Genomic DNA, 17,496 nt, shown 5'->3' on the forward strand with positions numbered 1-17,496 from the left:
ACATTGAATTCATCCACTCTAATTTACACTTCCTCCTCAGTCCCTGCATTGTTAATTTCACAATCCGTCCATCTAATTGGTTAAGCAGGTACACAGTTGCTTGCCTTATTCACTCAGGTCCCAAATGCCCAGTTTTCCTCACTGCAACAACATCAGGTTGCAGTTTTAACTTGCCACGCAAAATATCAACACGATTAAACAGGCAAGGGCAAGGCTAATTAACAGTGGACACCATTAGATTCACTCCTGCACAAAATTGTAGCCTATTATAAATGTGGCTCCACTCAAAAGGAACTAGCCCTACAAATGTTAGAAGTTTGTAAGGAAGACAGGCACAGACACAATGGGCCAAGTGGCCTCTTTCTGTGCCATTAACTTTTTATGATGATTCTATATCTGGGGACACTAAAAAAGAGTAGCTTCAAAAAAATGATGCTCCTGTCCCTGCCCCCATAGGAGTGCCATCCTTGACAAAAAAGACAGGATCTACGGCTGTGCAATATTAAGGGAGCCTGTGCCTAGAAGTAGGCTATGCTCCTCTTCAAAAGTGATCATTGAATAAAGAGGTTTCGTCTGAATGATAGAAGCCACTTAGAAAATGAGACACAAAGGGTGGAATTTTGTTCTGCCCTTGGAGGTGGGGTGGTGGGGGAACAAATGAAATGGCAGGGTGCACCATTCCTGATGTTGCCTGGGTCCCATGCCATTTTGCCCAGGCTGGGGAAGGCTGAGGACTGCCTTCCTGCCCCAGGCCAATTCAGGCCTTTAAATAGCCAATTAATGGCCACTTAAGGGCCTCTTTCTGGCTCCACCTCAATTTTGTAGAAGGCAGAGAGGCGTGCTGCTGCGGGGAGATGCCGCCAGGTAAAGCCTGCTGGCCGGCAAGCAGGGTTGAGGGTGTCCCTTATTTGGGGGCAATCAAGGACCAACCCCCCCGCCACCCCATCGCTGGGGCCTGCCTGCCTAACCGGCCCTGGAGACCCAAACCCCACTCACCTGTCCCAGGGTCCTCATCAATCTTCTCCTCTCTTCGATACTGCAGAGCCAACCTGCAGTACTGGCAGTGGCCAGCGCTCCTGGTGGCGCTGATGGTACTGCAGAGCTGCTGGTCTTCCGATTGGTCAGCACCTCTGGAGGCAGAAGCTCGCCCCTTAAAGGGACAGTGCCCCGACGGTGAGCAGTTAATTGCCTGCCCTCCATGAAATATCAACTGACAGAGGGACCCCAGTAGCCAGAATAAAATCCAGCCCAAAATGACAGTAGATAGCTATAAAGGACATTTCTAAAGTCAGTACATGGGACCGAGATAACTCAGGTTGGAGAACTCATTCTTTGAGAAGACATCAAGGCACAAACCACCGAATGAGATATCAGAATTGCTTTTGCCTGTCTGTCTTGTCATTCAACAACAACAATTTGTGTTTATATCACACATTTAAAGTAGTAAAATATCCCAAGGTGCTTCATCAAACAAAATTTGACACTCATAAGGAGATACTAGGGAGGTAGCTTTTAAGGAGCAGCTAAAGGAGGAAAGAGAAGGATAGAGAGGTGGAGAAGTTTAGGGAGAGAATTCCAGAGTTCAGGGCCAAGGCAGCTGAAAGCCTGGCCATCAATGGTGGCGCCATTAAAATTGGGGATGCTCAAGTGATCAGAATTGGAGAAATGTAGAGATCTTGGACGGTTGTAGGGCTGGAGGAGGTTACAGAGATAGGGAGAAATGAGGCCATTGAGGGATTTGTAAACAAGGGCAAGAATTTTAAATTAAGGTGTTCCTCAACTGGGAGCAAATGTAGATCAGCGAGCACAGGAGTCTGAGGGAGTATGAAAAAACAAACACAGCAAAGTCAATTTATACAACTATTGTGTAATACACAGGACAGCAAGTTGGATGGAACAAAATTAGAGTAGATGGGAATTTGTAACCAAAAACAAACAGATCAGGTGATGGACAACCAAGTCTTTGTAAAAGACTTGTACCCCAGAGGCCTGTGGAAGCTCAGTCATTGAGTATGTTTAAAGCAGAGATTGACAGGTTTCTAAATACCTATGACATTAGGGGATATGGGGATAGTGTGGGAAAAAGGCATTGAAGTGGATGATCAGCCATGATCATATTGAATGGTGGGGCAGGCTCGATGGGCTGAATGGCCTACACCTGCTCCTATGTTCCTATGTTCCTAAAATCTCAAATGTGAACATTCTTGCAAGGGAGCAATTTCTCAGTTTATAAATTATGTTGGCTGAGAAAGATTTTCACAAGGATACCAGAATTTAGAGGTGTTATGAATGTTGGATTTTGTAACATGATTATGTTTTAAAGACTGTGATTTTTAAAAGTTTAAGATGGAGTCAGAGAAGTCAGCTGACCTCACATCCACTCTGATAAAAGCAAAATACTGCGGATGCTAGAAATCTGAAATAAAAACAAGAAATGCTGGAAATACTCAGCTGGTCTGGCAGCATCTGTGGAGAGAGAAGCAGAGTTAACGTTTCAGGTCAATGATCCTTCTTCAGAACTGGCAAATATTAGAAATGTAAAAGGTTATAAGCAAGTAAAGCGGGGGTGGGGCAAGAGATAACAAAAGAGAAAGTGTAGATAGGACAAGGTCACAGAATAGCTGACCAGAAGGTCATGGAGCAAAGGCAAACAATATGTTAATGGTGTGTTGAAAGACAAAACATTAGTACAGATAGGGTGTTAATGGACTGAAAATTGAACAGCCGCAAGTACAAACATGAAAAAAAACAGTGGGTAAGCAAACTGAACAAACTAAGATGAAATAACATAAAATAAACACAAAAAAACCCCAAAAAATTAAATAAAGAAAAAAATAACTAAAAATAAAAGTAAAAGCGGGGCAGGGGCCCGTCATGCTCTGAAATTATTGACCTCAATGTTCAGTCCGGCAGTCTATAGTATTCCTAATCAGTAAATGAAATGCTGTTCCTTGAGCTTGCGTTGATGTTCACTGGAACACTGCAGCAATCCCAGGACAGAGATGTGAGCATGAGAGCAGGGGGGAGTGTTGAAATGGCAAGCAACCGGAAACCCGGGGTCCTGCTTGCGGACTGAGTGGAGGTGTTCCGCAAAGCGGTCACCCAGTCTGCATTTGTTCTCCCCAATGTACAGGAGACCACATTGTGAGCAGCGAATACAGTATACTACATTGAAAGAAGTACAAGTAAATCGCTGCTTCACCTGAAAGGAGTGTTTGGGGCCTGGGATAGTGAGGAGAGAGGAGGTAAATGGGCAGGTATTACACCTCCTGCGATTGCAGGGGAAGGTGCTGTGGGAAGGGGATGAGGTGGTGGGGGTAATGGAGGAGTGGACCAGGGTGTCGCGGAAGGAACGATCCCTTCGGAATGCTGACAGGGGAAGGGAGGGGAAGATGCGTTTGGTGGTGGCATCACGCTGGAGGCGGCGAAAATGGTGGAGGATGATCCTTTGGATATGGAGGTCGATAGGATGGAAAGTGAGGACAAGGGGAACCCTGTCGCGGTTCTGGGAGGGAGGGGAAGGGGTGAGGGTAGAGGTGCGGGAAATGGGCCGGACACAGTTGAGGGCCCTGTCAACCACAGTGGGGGGAGATCCTCGGTTGAAGAAAAAGGAGCTCATATCAGAAGCACCGTCATGGAAGGAACTTGTTTTCACATTGAACAACTTCTCCTTCAACTCCACTCACTTCCTTCGAGTAAAAGGTGTTCCTATGGGTACCGCATGGGTCCCAGTTATGCCTGACTTTTTGTGGGATATGTTAAACATTCCTTGTTCTAGTCCTACTCAGGCCCCGTCCCCCAACTCTTTTTCCTGTACATTGATGACTATCGGTGCCGTTTCCTGCTCCCGCCCCGAACTGGAAAACTTTATCAAATTTGCTTCTAATTTCCACCCTTCTCTCACCTTTACATGGTCCATCTCTGACACTTCCCTTCCCTTCCTCGACTTCTCTGTCTCCATCTCTGGGGATAGGCTGTCAACTAATATTCATTATAAGCCCACCGACTCTCACAGCTACCTCGACTACACTTCCTCACACCCTGCCTCCTGTAACGACTCCATTCCATTCTCCCAGATTCTCCCAGTTTCTCCTTCTCCGACACATCTGCTCTGATGGTGCTACCTTCCATGACAGCGCTTCTGATAGGTCTTCCTTTTTCCTCAACCGAGGATTTCCTGTCAGGTAAATAACTATCAGAGTTATTCTGTTAGGAAAACACTAAATGGGAATCTCCATGGTTAGATGGCACAGAAATGATAAACCATGCCTCCTGCATGTAGAAATAACAGGATTTTAACACCAGCTATCAATCTTCTCTGATGAAATATCAAATGCCAACACTGACTCCTGGTCAAGAGGTGGATATGATACTTCATGGCTTGACTCAACAAAAAGTTGAACTATTATTGCACCCAACTCTACAAAGAAATGTCTAATTGTGAAAGGGACCGAAGGCTAAAAGGTAAAATGCTTTGGTGTATTTTGGTTGATTGGCCCACCATAAGAAGCAATGACTAAACCCTTGACTGTCTGGAATCTTCTGAACTCAGAAGCTTAGACTATTACTCATGGAAATGAAAGAGAGGTCATAAAGAGTCCCACTTTAACTTGCTAAATTCAAGTGAGACTTTCAAGCAAGTGACAAGGGAATAAGTGCCTTTTTGACTTGACAAGGCAGTTGAACACAACTCATTTAATATGGGGCTTAATAATCTTCATTGAACAAATCAAACACCTGGGAGCTAATGTATGAGCCCAAGTGGAACAAGAGGTGATACGACAAACATGGCTTCTAAAATGCGGCATTAGATTAATGCTACTGCATAATGTTTTCAGTTTGTGTGCATTCTTACAACTTGAATGGCTCACCATTTTAGGTGCTTGTAGCTTATAGAGGTGTCTGAGCACTACCGTTCATTAATAATAGCTAACATGGTTGACTCAACGACCCTCTGAAGTGGCTCAACAAGTCACTCAGTTGTCTTGACTCAGTACAGCAGCAGTTCAAGAAGAGCACCCACCACCATCTTCGTAGGGTAACTTGGGAAGGGCAATAAATGCCAACCTTGCTAGTGGCACCCACATTGTGAGAATTAATTTTTAAATCAATGCTGGGCAATGGACAATTTATACATTTTATGATGGATGGAAGTTTCCTCTCTTTGCCAGCTTTAAGTGTCCCAAGTAAACGTGGGTTTGAGTTGTTCACACTGCTGAAGTGGGGAGTTTTTTGAGAGTCGGGACATGACATATTCTGGGGTAAATCCTAGAAGTCTTCAAAAGGAAAAAAAATAATACACCTGAAAGACAGCATTCAAGGGTTGATCAGTGGGTGGGAGGGGAAGGTGGTGGGAGATAGAAATATTACAAAAGATACAATCAACCAATATTGTTTATTTAAGCCCTATTGTACATCCTGTACCTGGATCAAGATTTGCAGCTTTATGTGCACTCACTGCAGTCGAGTCTCCATTGATGATGTCAAGAAAAAAGTCAGCAGGGTTGTTAAATGGCTCGCAGCTGTATCCTGTTTAATATATCAAAAAGAAAAATCAAAAAGCAAGAGTAAATGTTAACTCAAAAAAACTTAAATTAATTCTTTAATTTTCTCATTCTTTCATGGCAAAGCCAGTATTTGTTGCCCATCCCTTGAGGTGGTGGTGGTGAGCGGCCTTCTTGAACCGCTGCAGTCAATGTGGTGTAGGTACACCCACAGTGCTGTTAGTAAGGGTGTTTCATGTTTTTGATCCAATGAGGGTGGAGAAACGGCAATATAGTTCCAAGTCAGGATGGTGTGTGGCTTGGAGGGGAACTCGCAGCTGGTGGTGTTCCCATGCACTTGCTGCTCTTGTCCTTCTAGGTGGTACAGGTTGTGTGTTTGGAAGGTGCTGTCGAAGGAGGCTTGTTGAGTTGCTGCAATGTATCTTGGAGATGGTACACACTGCTGCCACTGTGCTTGGGTGGAGGGAGTGAATGTTTGTAGATGGGGTGCCAATCAAGCAGGCTGCATTGTCCTGGATGGTGTCGAGCTTCTTGAGTGTTCTTGGAGCTGCACTCATCCAGGCAAACGGAGAATATTCCTTCACACTGCTGACTATAACATTATTGTCAGTTTGGGTTGTCCAGTTCCTCATGGTCCTGGGAACTGTAAAATCATCCAGCAATTTATGACCACAGATTGTTGCATTATAGAATCAAAGAACAGTACAGCACAGGAGGCCAATCAGCCCATTAAATCTGCACTGGCTCTTGAAAAGAGTAATCCAGTTAGTCCCACTCCCCCGTTCCTTCCCCATATACCTGCAATATTTTCGCCTTCATCTATTCATCCAATTCCCTTTTGAAAGGTACAATTGAATCTGTTTCCAGCAGCCTATCAGGCAGTGAATTCCAAATCCTAACCAGACATTCTGTAAAAAAAAACTTTTTCCTCCTGTTACCTCTGATCTTTTGCCAATCACCTTAAATCTGTGCCCTCTGGTTATCAAACCATCAGTCATTGGAAACAGCTTCCTTTTAAATACTCTTATCTAAATGCTTCAGAATAAGATGCCCAGCTTCCAAAGAATTGAGAGAAGGAACATAAAATGATTCAGTCTCCAGAACATTAAGAACCTGGCTTTGATTCATTGGAAACCAGCACAGAAAATTATGTCCCATTCCAGTGAAAGACACTAATAAGCATATCTCTCTCGGCATCCCGACGGATCCAACAATATGCTGACCATGATGACATTCAAAGCCTTTTTGAAGCCACCAGGGCCATCTATAGACCAAGATCAAATGGACAAAATCCCCTTCGCTCACAGGATGGCGTCTCTCTTCTTAAGGATGACAATGCAATCTGTCATTGCTGGAAAGAACATTTTCAACAACTCCTCAACCATGAATCCACTTTGGCAGCTGATACTCCCCAGGTTCTCCCCCAGTATGCTGTGGTAGAATCCATGGATGAACCAGCATCAATGGGAGAGCTGCAACAATCAAACAGATGAAAAACAACAAAACCTGCGGCCCCGATGGGATTCCAGCTGAGGTCTTCAAAGCTGGTGGACCTTTGCTCACTTCGTGACTCCATGCACTCATCCTACGGATTTGGGAGGGAAAAGAAACCCCCCTCCCCCTCATCACCACCGACTTCAGGAATGCGACAATTGTAACTATCTTCAAGAAGGGAGATAAATCATGCAGTGGGCACTATGGAGGTATTTCCCTCTTGTCCAAAGCAGAGAAAATCCTGAATCACCTACTTCCTGTGGCTGAGGAAATTCTCCCAGAGATACAATGTGGCTTTAGACCTTCCAGAGGAACCTCTGACATGTTGCACAACAAATCCCAGGACAAATGTCGAGAATAACACCAGGAACTCTTCATTGCATTCATCAACCTGACCAAGGCATTTGACTCAGTAAATCGTGAGGCTCTGTGGATTGTGTTCCAAAGATTTGGATGTCCAAGAAACTTCACCACAATCCTGCAATTGCTCCATGATGATATGACTGCAACTGTCTTGAATGAGAGATCTGAAACAGACACCTTCAAAATCCAGACTAGGTCAAGCAAGGCTGTGTGATAGCCCCCATACTATTTACAATTTACCCAACAGTGGCTATTCCCCTCGTGAAAGATCAGCTGCCCTCTGGTGTGAGTATTAAATACCTAAAAATTCTTTAACCTCCATGCCAAAACTAAACTAACCATCATAGACACACATGATCTACAGTTTGTGAATGACTGCAAACTCTGCCCACTCTGCACCAGATTTGCAAACCACTCTCAATCTCTTCAATTCGGCATACAAGAGACTTGTCCTGTCCTTGAATGTTGCCAAAACAAAACTCATATCAACCCACACCTTGTCAGCCAAATATTCCACCTCCCATATATGTTGAAGAAGAGTCTTTGGAATATGTTGAGCACTTCCCATACCTTGGCATTGATGAGGAGATCCAACACCGGATCAGCTGCGCTAGCTCAGCCTTCTACAAACAACGGCAGCGAGTGTTTGACAACAAACACCTCCGCAAGTCAACAAAAGTCCTAGTGTAGAGCAGTTGTTGTCACCACACTCCTGTACTGCAGTGAGACCTGGACTGTGTATCAGCGACACATAAGAGCGCTGGAGAAATTCCATCAGCCAGGTCTCCACCGCATCCTCCAGATATAACGGGAGGACTGTCGAACAAACCACTAGTGCCCTTCTTGAAGGCAGCTCCACAAGCATTCTGGCAAAGCTCCTTCAAAACCAACTTCGATGGACTGGACACTGTGTCTAGATGGCCGAAAACCATCTCCCCCACCAGGTTCTGTTTTCTCAACTCTCAAATGGCCAGCGTTCCAAGGGAGGACAAAGAAAATGTTTCAAAGACATTCTGAAGCTCTCTTTGAAGTGCGGCAGCATTGACATTGATGACTGGGAGGAGCTTGCTACCAATCATTCAAAATGACAACAGCTTGTCCATCAAGCTGCATCATGCTTTGAGTCCAAACACCTTAATGATGAAGCAGAGAGGGGCAGAGAAGGAAAAAAAGGGAAGCAAATCCTACACTCCGGATCCCCCTACCTCGTGGGACGTCCTACCCTATGTGCCCAAAGATCTGCGGGTTGAGAATCGACCCTGTTCAGTTACCTGAAGACCCATGGCAGAAACTAGTGACCTACAGTAGGCGTCATCCTCAAATCGAGGGAAAGCCCATGACGACGACTAATAATGAGGTGCAAATTAAACATTCCTCCCTTCCCTCCCACCAAATTCTGGACCATTATATTTGTACAATAACAACCTGATAGAATACAACTGAACTGTCAGCACTCTTGCCTCTGAGTCAGAGAATTGTGGGTTCAAGTCCCACTCCTGGACTTGGGCACAAAAATCTAGGCTGATACTTCAGTGCAGTACTGAGACAGTGCCATCTTTCAAATGAGACATTAAACCGAGGCACCATCTGCCCTCTCAGGTGAATGTAAAAGATCCCATGGCACTATATTGAAGAAGAATAGGGAAGTTCTCCCCAGTGTCCTGGCCAATATTTATCCCTCAATCAACATCACAAAAAACATATTATCTGGTCATTATCACATGTTTGTTTGTGGGATCTTGCTGTGCTCAAATAGGATGCTGCATTTCCTACATTACAACAGTGAATACACTTCAAAAGTACTTCATTGGCTGTAAAGTACTTTGGGATGTTCTAAGGTCATGAAAGGCACTATAAAAATCCAAGCCTTTCTTTTTAACTTTAAATAAAACTGAAATAGTTTGTGGTGTTGAACCTTTGGCAACTAGATCTTCGCAGTACTTTACATTAAGGGCTTCTGCCTTTTCAAACTGGAATATTAGCAATAATCCATTGACTCATTTACAAAGACTCACCGATTGCTGAGAAATAATTGAGTGCCTCCGATGCTGGACCATGGAAAACCAATCTGCCATTTGCCAAAAGTGTCAAACTGCTGAACAGCTTAAAGATAGAGTACCTAGGCTGGTGGATTGAGAAGATAATTGTTTTACCATTTCTCGACATCCTAAAAAGAAAAATGCCAAAAGCAAACATTGTAAGAAATTTTCATTCAAGTTGTCTATAACAAATAGAACCACAGAAAAATTACAGCACAGAAGGAGGCCATTCAGCCCATTGAGTCTGCGCCGGCCAGAAAATCTACCCGCCCAATCTAGTCCCAGCTTCCAGCACCTGGTCCGTAGCCTTGCAGGTTACAGCACTTCAGGTGCATAATCAGGTACCTTTTAAATGAGTTGAGGGTTTCTGCCTCCACCACCGATCTGGGCAGTGAATTCCAGACACCCACCACCCTCTGGGTGAAAAACCGTTTCCTCATGTCCCTTCTAATCCTTCGACCAATCACCTTAAATCTGTTCTCCCTGGTAATTGACCTCTCTGCTAGGGGAAACAGATCCTTCCTGTCTACTCTATCTAGGCTCCTCATAATTTTGTAAACCTCAATTAAGTCACCCCTCAGCCTCCTCTGTTCTAAGGAAAACAACCCTAGCCAATCCAATCTTTCATCATAGCTGCAACTTTCAAGCCCTGGCAACATTCTTGTAAATCTCCTCTACTCTCTCCACAGCAATTATGTCCTTTCTGTAATGTGGAGACCAGAACTGTACACAATACTCCAGCTGTGGCCAAATCAGCGTTTTATACAATTCCAGCATTACATCCCTGCTTTTGTATTCTATACCTCAGCCAATAAAGGAAATGACTTAAGCCTCAAGTTATTAGGCAATTTTTGCTATGTGAGACATGCTAAATTAATTTGAGGTGGCTTAATGTTAAAACAGCTACCCCAGATATCGACTTGTTCACTTTTGAACATCCAACAATGTACATTAATATAGAGCCTTTAACGCAGTTAAATTAGTAAATAAAATTTTACTCTGAGCTGAATAAGGAGGTATTAGGACAGGTGACCAAAAGCTTGGTCATGGACATTAGCTTTAAGAAGCATCTTAAAGGGGGAAGGAGAGGTTTAGGGAGGGAATTCTAGCTGAAGGCAAGGCCGCCAATGGTGGAGCAATGAAAATCAGGGATGCTCAAGAGGCCAGAATTGGAGGAATGCAGAGATCTTGAAGGTTTGCAGGCTGGAGGAGTTTACAGAGATAGAGAGGGGAGAGGCCATGGGTAGCTCATTCGGTGCAATTAAACACTTAATTTCTCAACTGAAAGGGGTTAAGAGGAGGGGGAAACGCAACACCTTCCCTTTAAGAATTTTATGACATGGAGGAATTTTGGGCAGCTACTCCTTCCTGTTCTCTGCCTCCATTGTGTGTGCAAGGTCCTCGTGGGGAGTCATTTAGTGGTTCTTTGGTAGGAGAGAAATTAGGAATATTTAAACACACAAAAGTGGCAAGCGGGAATTCAGGAGAAACTTCTTTCCCCAGAGAGTGGTCAGAATGTGGAACGCGCTACCGCAGGGGGAGTGGCTGAGGTGAATAGCATCGATGCAATTAAGGGGAAACTAGATAAACACACGAGGGAGAAAGGATTAGAAGAATATGCTGAAGGGGTGAGACATAAAGGGATGGGAGGAGAGGCTCCTGTGGAGCAAAAAAGGCTGGCCTCGACCAGTTGAACTGGCTGGCCTGTTTCTGTGCTGTAAATTCTCTGTAATTCTAAGTAATATGAAAGTTCTATCAGTTGAGAGAATGAGAAGTAAGAAGCACAAAGGGTGAAAACTATGACTGCGAAAGTTGAAATATGTATAAAATTTGAGGAAGGCCATACCTACTGTGAATAATTAATATTCATCAATTATTTAACCGCTATTCAAATAATTTGTGCCAAAGTCATATCAACACTGAAGGTGGGAATCCGCAACCTAAATGTTGAAGCTGGTTTTAAAGGGATCCTGCCCCCAAGAACTGCCAGCCAATCACAGGGCTGGCAGCTCAACAGCATCAGTGGCACCATCAGGAGCACTGGCCAGAGCTGGTACTGCAGAGGCCTCAGACTCAGGACCAGCGTTGGAACCTCAGACCTGAGGTCGGTGAGGCAGGGTCGGGGTGTGCACCAAAACCTGGAGGGAGTGAGTAGCCAGGGTACACCATAAACTGAGCATGTGGGAGCAGAGATCTCTCTCCATTGTGGGTAAGAACCTGGTCATCAGGTGCGAGGCGATCACGTTGTTGCTGTACGTGGCGCAGGTCTGGCCCATACCCCACTCCTGTGCCATGGCGGTCACCCAAGCCATTTTCTGCTTCATCTGGGGATCAAAAATGGACTAGGTCCGGAGGGACACGATGTTCAAACCTCTGGATAAGGGCGGGAAAAACGTACCCAACGTGGCCCTCATCCTGATGACCACCTTCGTGTGCGGCTACATCAAGCTGTGTGTAAACCCCAGTATGCAAACATCAAGTGTCACTACATGCTGAGGTTCTATCTGTCCCCGGTGTTGCGAAGGATGGACCTGGTCACATTGCCGCAGAATGCTCCATCCAGTTGGACCGTGCCGTACCACCTATCCTTCGTGGAAAAGTTTCTGCGGAAAAACACCTTTGACCACCGATCCATCAGGCAGTGGTCTGCACGGAATGTCCTCAAGGCACTACGAGAAAAGGAGACGGTGGATCCGGTCGGATGGTTCCCCGAGCAGACTGCCAAAGTCATTTGGCAGAATGCCTCATCACCAGAACTTTCAAACAAGCACCAAGATGTAGCTTGGCTGGTGGTGAGAAGAGCCCTCCCCGTCAGATCCTTCCTGCACGCCCAGAGTCTCACCCCCTCCGCACAATGCCCTCACGGTGGCTGTGGTGGGGAAGAGACCGTTGCCCACTGCCTCCTGGAATGTGTCTTTGCAAAGCAAGTGTGGAAAGAGATGCAGTGGTTTTTGTCGAGGTTCATCCCAAGCAGCAAGGAGTCGGTCCAGGGGGAGGGGGTCAGTGTTCCAGGGTTCCGTGTGGGAGTCCTCTGTGGGCCACGAGTTGCCCATGAAGAAGCGACCTCCCCCCCCACCACCACCACCGAAAGCCCGCAGGGAGGGTGCCTCGTTTTCCAAGGCATCCTCCCTGCATGATGGAGGCCCCACCTGCCCTGGTAACATCCCAGCAGTGGCAGGAAGAGACCCTTAATTGGCCGTCAGTAGGCCAATTAAGGGCCTCAATTGGCCTCTGGGCAGGAAGGCCGACGTCAGCCTATCCCGCTCCAGGGAAGATCGAATGTCCAGCAATCCCGGTGTCGGGTTCTGTGGCGGCCACTGCCACTCCGATTCTCTGCCCAACCCGCCGCACCCCACCCCATCATGGAACCCACCGTTAGGGGGAGAACAAGATCGAGCCATTTGTCTCTTTACTTGTCCCATTACCATCCCTTTTGTCCTGCACCATCATTGTTTTTGTCATTTAATCTCTCCTGGCCTCCACCCTATCAGGTACCTTCCCTTTTGTTCTTTCCTCCTCTCCCCGCTTTCCCTGCCTTTGTACTTGCTTAAAACCTGTTGCATCTCTAACGTTTTCCAATTCTGATGAAAGATTATCGACCTGAAACATTAACTGTTTCTTTCTCCACAGATAATGCCTGATCTGATTGCATTCTCAGTATTTTTCTGTTTTTATTTCTGATTTCCAGCATCCTCATTAGTTTTTGCTTTTAAGTGTTATCCAGTTGGTTATATGAAGGGCGGCACAGTGGTTAGCACCGCAGCCTCACAGCTCCAGCGACCCGGGCTCGATTCTGGGTACTGCCTATGTGGAGTTTGCAAGTTCTCCCTGTGTCCGCGTGGGTTTCCTCCGGGTGCTCCGGTTTCCTCCCACATGCCAAAGACTTGCAGGTTGATAGGTAAATTGGCCATTATAAATTGCCCCTAGTATAGGTAGGTGGTAGGGGATGTGAGAGGGTAAGGATTAGTATAAATGGGTGGTTGATGGTCGGCACAGACTCGGTGGGCCGAAGGGCCTGTTTCAGTGCTGTATCAATAAATAAAAAATAAATAAAGACACCTTTGTAGCAGCATCAGGACAGCGAGTGCTGTGCTAGCATCCAGACCAGTGGTAGGTTCATCCAAGAACAAGACAGATGGGTCAATGATCAGCTCCATTCCAATATTTGTCCTCTTTCTTTCTCCACCAGACACTCCCCGAATAAACAGAGTTCCAATCTGTTTTAAACATTAAAAGGGAACAATTACAGGGAGAGTCCTTTCTCACCCTCTTTTGGACAATGCTCCTAAAAAATATAAACTGAAAGTGCACTTTGTTTTTATTTCAGATTTCCAGCATCGGCAGTATTTTGCTTTTAATCTCCTAAAATAAACTCATTTAAAAAGAAATATTGAGCACTAATTGGGAATCTGAACTCAAGGAGGATATAGGTCAGCCGCTGTGAGCAGTGCCATGCAAACACATGACAAATACATTTCTACAGCACCTTTCATGACCTCAGGACGTCCCAAAGCATTTTACAGTCAATAAAGGGCTGTTGAAGTGTAGTCGTTATTGCAATGTAGGAAATGTGGCAGCCAATTTGTGCACAGCAAGCTCCCACAAATGACGAAGTTATAATGACTAGATAATCTGTCTTTTTTTTTTTAGTGAAGTTGGTTGAGGTACAAATATTGGCCCCAGCACACCAGGGAGAACTCCCCCCTGCTCTTCTTCCAAATAGTGACCGTGGGATCTTTTACGACCACCTGAGAGGATAGATGGGTCCTCAGGTTCATGCCTCATTTGAAAGACAGCACCTTTGACATTGCAGCACCTGTCTCTGGAGTGGGGCTTGAACGGACAAACGTCTGACTGAGGCGAGAGTACTAATAAGTAATGAGACACAAAATACTAAGGGAGGAGGGGGAATCCAGGTCAAGGCGGCGTTATCTTAAAATTAGAGCTAAGCTATTTAGGAGTGAAATGTGGAAGCACTTTTTCCACACAAGGGTAGTGGAAATCTATAATTCTCTCCCCCAAAAGCTTTCAAAACCTAGAATGATAGATTTTTGTTGAGTAGAGGTATTAAGAATTACAGAACCAAGGCAGATAAATGGAGTTAAGGTACAGATCAGCCATGATCCAATTAGATAGAAGAACAGTTTTGAGGGGCTGAATGGCCTCCTCCTGTTACCAAGGGTGCAACGAATGGGGATGTTGGATATGCAGGATGGAAGGGAGGTGACAATTTCAGCCAACAACTGATAGTTGCTTCAAAAATAGGATCATTAAGCATAGCTGGAAACTACAGACTAGGAAATTTAACAATAGAGGTAGAGAAAATCTTTGAAATAATTTTGAGAGATTAAGAAAACAAATACCTAGAGTCATAGAGTTATACAGCACAGAAACAGGCCCTTCAGCCCATTAAGCATCTAACTATTCTAATCCCATTTTCCAGCACTTGGCCCATTGCCTTGTATGATATGGCATTTGGGGGGTTGTGAATGTGCATGGAAAGGTTATTTCATTCATTTTTATAGTCTGTAACGTAACTGTCCCTTTAAAATTTATATACTCTGTTAGGGCTGTAAGCCCTTCAAAGATGGTGCTGGTGGCTGTGCATTGGCAGCAGACACCGTTGCCGGCGATGTCTTGCCTGCCCCCTCCATATCATCCGGGGGGGCGGCCACCCCAGACATGGTAATGAGTTGCCACGTTTCGAATCACGGTGGCTCCGTGACGTGGGCCCCCTGCGTGCGGGCCGCATTTTCTTTACACCCGGCATCTATTTCAGCAGCAGTCTCTTAAAATGCAGCCCCTTGTGTTCCCCTAGATCACAACAGTAACGACATTTCAAAAGTGTTTCATTGGCTGTAAAACGCTTTAGGACGTCTAAGGTTGTGAAAGGCGCTATATAAATGCAAGTTCTTTCTTCACATTGACTTCCTCCTGTCTCTTAAATTTGAGCAGTTTGTTAGTCGTGGCTTAAATATGTGACTCTTTTGGGGCGGGGGAGGGGGTGTGCATTTTAACCAAGAAAAAACAGTCGGGTTTGGGTTGGGTGAGTTAAAGTTTTAAACATCAGAATTCTGATCCAAACCTACCTCGAGATGGGTGACTAACCTGCTCCAAGGCAATGGGTTGGCATTTAAAATATTATACTGCACACCTCATTGTTCTTCAGCTTTTGGAATTTAAAATTTTTATAATTCTTTCATGGCATGCGGCTTGACTGTCAACACCAGCATTTGTTGCCCATCCCTAATTTCCCTTGACAACTGAGTGCCTTACTAGGCCATTTGAGGGCAAGTAAGAGTCAACCACATTGCTGTGGGTCTGGAATAACATATCGGCCAGACCAGGTAAGGACAGCAGATTTCCTTCAGATTAGTGAGCCAGATGGGTTTTTACAACAATTGATGATAGTTTCATGATACCATACTGAGACTAGCTTTCAAGTCCAGATATTTAATTAATTAATTGAATCTAAATTCTACCAGCTGCCGTGGTGGGATTTGAACTCCTATCCCCAGGGTATTAGCCTGGGCTCCTGGATGAAGGGTCACTGACCCGAAACGTTAACTCTGCTTCTCTTTTCACAGATGCTGCCAGACCTGCTGAGTGGTTCCAGCATTTCTTGTTTTTACTCCTGGATTACTAGCTCAGTGACATTACCACTGCACCACTGTCTCCCAGGACACCCGGTTTCTCAAGGCTCAGTGAACTCAGCAGCTACATCTAGGTGAGTGGCTGCTGGTTGCAGGAGTTGAGGCCTTTACACTGACCTGCTGAATCTAGTGTGCCTGCCTGGAGAAATCTCCCCACCTTGATCGGCCGGTTATTACTGTAAATAAATAATAGCCCTGTCACTTTAGTTCAGTAAATTGGGCAGTAAGTGTGACACAATTTCTATAAAGTCATAGAGTCATAGAGTTATACAACATAGGAACAGGCCCATCATGTCCGTGCCAGCCATCAAGCACCAATCTATTCGAATTCACTAATCCAATTTTCCAGCACTTGGCCCATAGCCTTGTATGCTATGGCCTTTCAAGTGCTCATCTAAATAATTCTTAAATGTTGTGAGGGTTCCTGCCTCTACCACTCCTTCAGGCAGTGCGTTCCAGATTCCAACCACCCTCTGAATGAAAAAATGTTTTCCTCAAATCCCCTCTAAACCTCCTGCTCCTTAAATCTATGCCCCCTGGTTATTGACACCTCTGCCAGGGGAAAAAGTTTCTTCCTATCTAACCTATCAATGCCCCTCATAATTTTGTATACCTCAAACAGGTTCCCCCCCCTCAGCCTTCTCTGCTCTAAGGAAAACAACCCAAGCCTATCCAGTCTCTCTTCACAGCTGAAATGCTCCAGCCCAGGCAGCATCCTGGTGAATCTCCTCTGCACCCTCTCCAGTGCAATCACATCCTTCCTATAGTGTGGTGACCAGAACTGTACACAGTACTCCAGCTGTAGCCTAACTAGTGTTTTATACAGCTCCATCATAACCTCCCTGCTCTTATATTCTGTGCCTCAGCTAATAAAGGCAAGTATCCCATATGCCTTCCTAACCACCTTATCTACCTGTGCTGCTGTCTTCAGTGATCTATGGACAAGTACACCAAGGTTCCTCTCACCCTCTGTGCTTCCTAGGGTCCTACCATCCATTGTATATTCCCTTGCCTTGTTAGTCCTCCCAAAATGCATCACCTCACACTTCTCAGGATTAAATTCCATTTGCCACTGCTCTGCCCATCTTACCAGCCCATCTATATCATCCTGTAATCGAAGGCTTTCCTCCTCACTATTTATGACACCACAAATTTTTGTGCCATCTGCAAACTTACTGATCATACCTCCTATATTCACGTCTAAATCATTAATGTACACTACAAACAGCAAGGGCCCCAGCACCGATCCCTGCAGTACACCACTGGTCACAGGCTTCCAATCACAAAAACAACCCTCGACCATTACCCTCTGCCTCCTGCCACTAAGCCAATTTTGGATCCAAATTGCCCTGGATCCCATGGGTTCTTACCTTCTTAACCAATCTCCCATGTGGGACCTTATCAAAAGCCTTACTGAAATCCATGTAGACTACATCAACTGCT

At 45.3% G+C, this 17,496-nt stretch overlaps 1 protein-coding gene and 1 long non-coding RNA gene across 3 annotated transcripts in view; one reads left to right on the top strand and one right to left on the bottom strand.

The window, feature by feature from the left end:
• The window catches only part of LOC137377149 (uncharacterized), a 152,047-nt gene that overhangs the window by 59,691 nt on the left and 74,860 nt on the right, over nucleotides 1–17,496 (top strand). For both annotated transcript variants that reach the window (XR_010976366.1, XR_010976367.1), the window contains one exon: nucleotides 15,988–16,127. This is a non-coding gene — a long non-coding RNA (uncharacterized lncRNA). The remainder of the gene's footprint in view (nucleotides 1–15,987; nucleotides 16,128–17,496) is intronic.
• Nucleotides 1–17,496, bottom strand: part of LOC137377141 (broad substrate specificity ATP-binding cassette transporter ABCG2-like) — a 111,471-nt gene that overhangs the window by 38,031 nt on the left and 55,944 nt on the right. The window contains exons 6-8 of the mRNA XM_068046501.1: nucleotides 13,460–13,617; nucleotides 9,377–9,528; nucleotides 5,425–5,529 (exon numbers count right to left, since the gene is read on the bottom strand). Coding sequence (XP_067902602.1) covers nucleotides 5,425–5,529; nucleotides 9,377–9,528; nucleotides 13,460–13,617 — 415 coding nt within the window. The remainder of the gene's footprint in view (nucleotides 1–5,424; nucleotides 5,530–9,376; nucleotides 9,529–13,459; nucleotides 13,618–17,496) is intronic.

This window comes from Heterodontus francisci, chromosome 1 (assembly GCF_036365525.1).
Source record: "Heterodontus francisci isolate sHetFra1 chromosome 1, sHetFra1.hap1, whole genome shotgun sequence".
Lineage (NCBI taxonomy): Eukaryota > Metazoa > Chordata > Chondrichthyes > Heterodontiformes > Heterodontidae > Heterodontus > Heterodontus francisci.